The sequence below is a fragment of the Opisthorchis viverrini genome, assembly GCF_000715545.1.
Source record: "Opisthorchis viverrini unplaced genomic scaffold opera_v5_6001, whole genome shotgun sequence".
In the NCBI taxonomy this organism is placed as follows: domain Eukaryota; kingdom Metazoa; phylum Platyhelminthes; class Trematoda; order Opisthorchiida; family Opisthorchiidae; genus Opisthorchis; species Opisthorchis viverrini.
In genome coordinates this window covers 1-768 of record NW_008759060.1, presented here as the reverse complement: position 1 = coordinate 768, position 768 = coordinate 1, and the positions used below count along the sequence as shown (strand labels likewise).

The following is a 768-nucleotide window of genomic DNA, read 5'->3' as shown; positions in this document are numbered from 1 at the left end:
GTAATGAGCGTTGTCCATATTGTCTATGGCATACGGTTAATGTCCGGTGTTTTGCTGAAGTCGGTATTCGCTCCTTGGTCGACGCGATCGCGGATTACAATCATCATTTCCTTACGCTTCATAACTGTTCTCATCAGCGTTCGAGTAATTTCCTGGTTAGTTCATCTTTCCGAAGGTGGAACTGAATTTGTAGAAGTAACTGAATGCTGATGGGCAATGGTCTTCCCCTTAGTATCACTGAAACCTGATGGTGAACTGTATGTTTGCTGATGCAGTTATTTGAATTTTGAATCCTTTTACAGGCAGGTGCCTTATTTCCTCGAGAACATCCCGTTGCTCGCCGTTTGCATGCAGTTGGCTTGCTTCAGCCTCGAGTGGAAGGTAGCCAGTTGGCTGTTGTGTGGCTAGAACGGGTACATCGGGTTATGCATGCACACGAAATTCAATTGGGCAATCCGGCTAGCTTGATCCGTATCCCATTACACTCTCCGTTTCTCGAATGTTTGGCCCGCCAATCGAATGCTGGTAGAGCAGACAAACCTCCCACTGGTGCAAAAGATGATGTGCGTTCAACATCCATTCAGGTACGGTATTAGCAGTGTTCCTGCGTAACGTTTATACTGGAATAATAGTTTGCTTGAACTTTCAATTGAGCCCTTCGTGATTTAATTTGCAAATGAGTGTAAATGCCTTTATGCGTTCTTTCTAACATTCATTCTGACAGTCTTTTCCCTTGATTGTGTCGCAGTTACGTGCCGCTATTTTTGT

The 768-nt window shown here is 44.5% G+C and overlaps 1 protein-coding gene across 1 annotated transcript; it reads left to right on the top strand.

Moving 5' to 3' along the window:
* Positions 1-302: 302 nt before the first annotated feature.
* Positions 303-584, top strand: T265_16151 (hypothetical protein; the record flags this gene model as incomplete). Its single annotated transcript, XM_009179689.1, has 1 exon — positions 303-584. A coding segment is annotated over one exon (282 nt), but the record flags the coding sequence as incomplete, so codon positions are not given.
* Between the last annotated feature and the right edge of the window lie 184 nt (positions 585-768).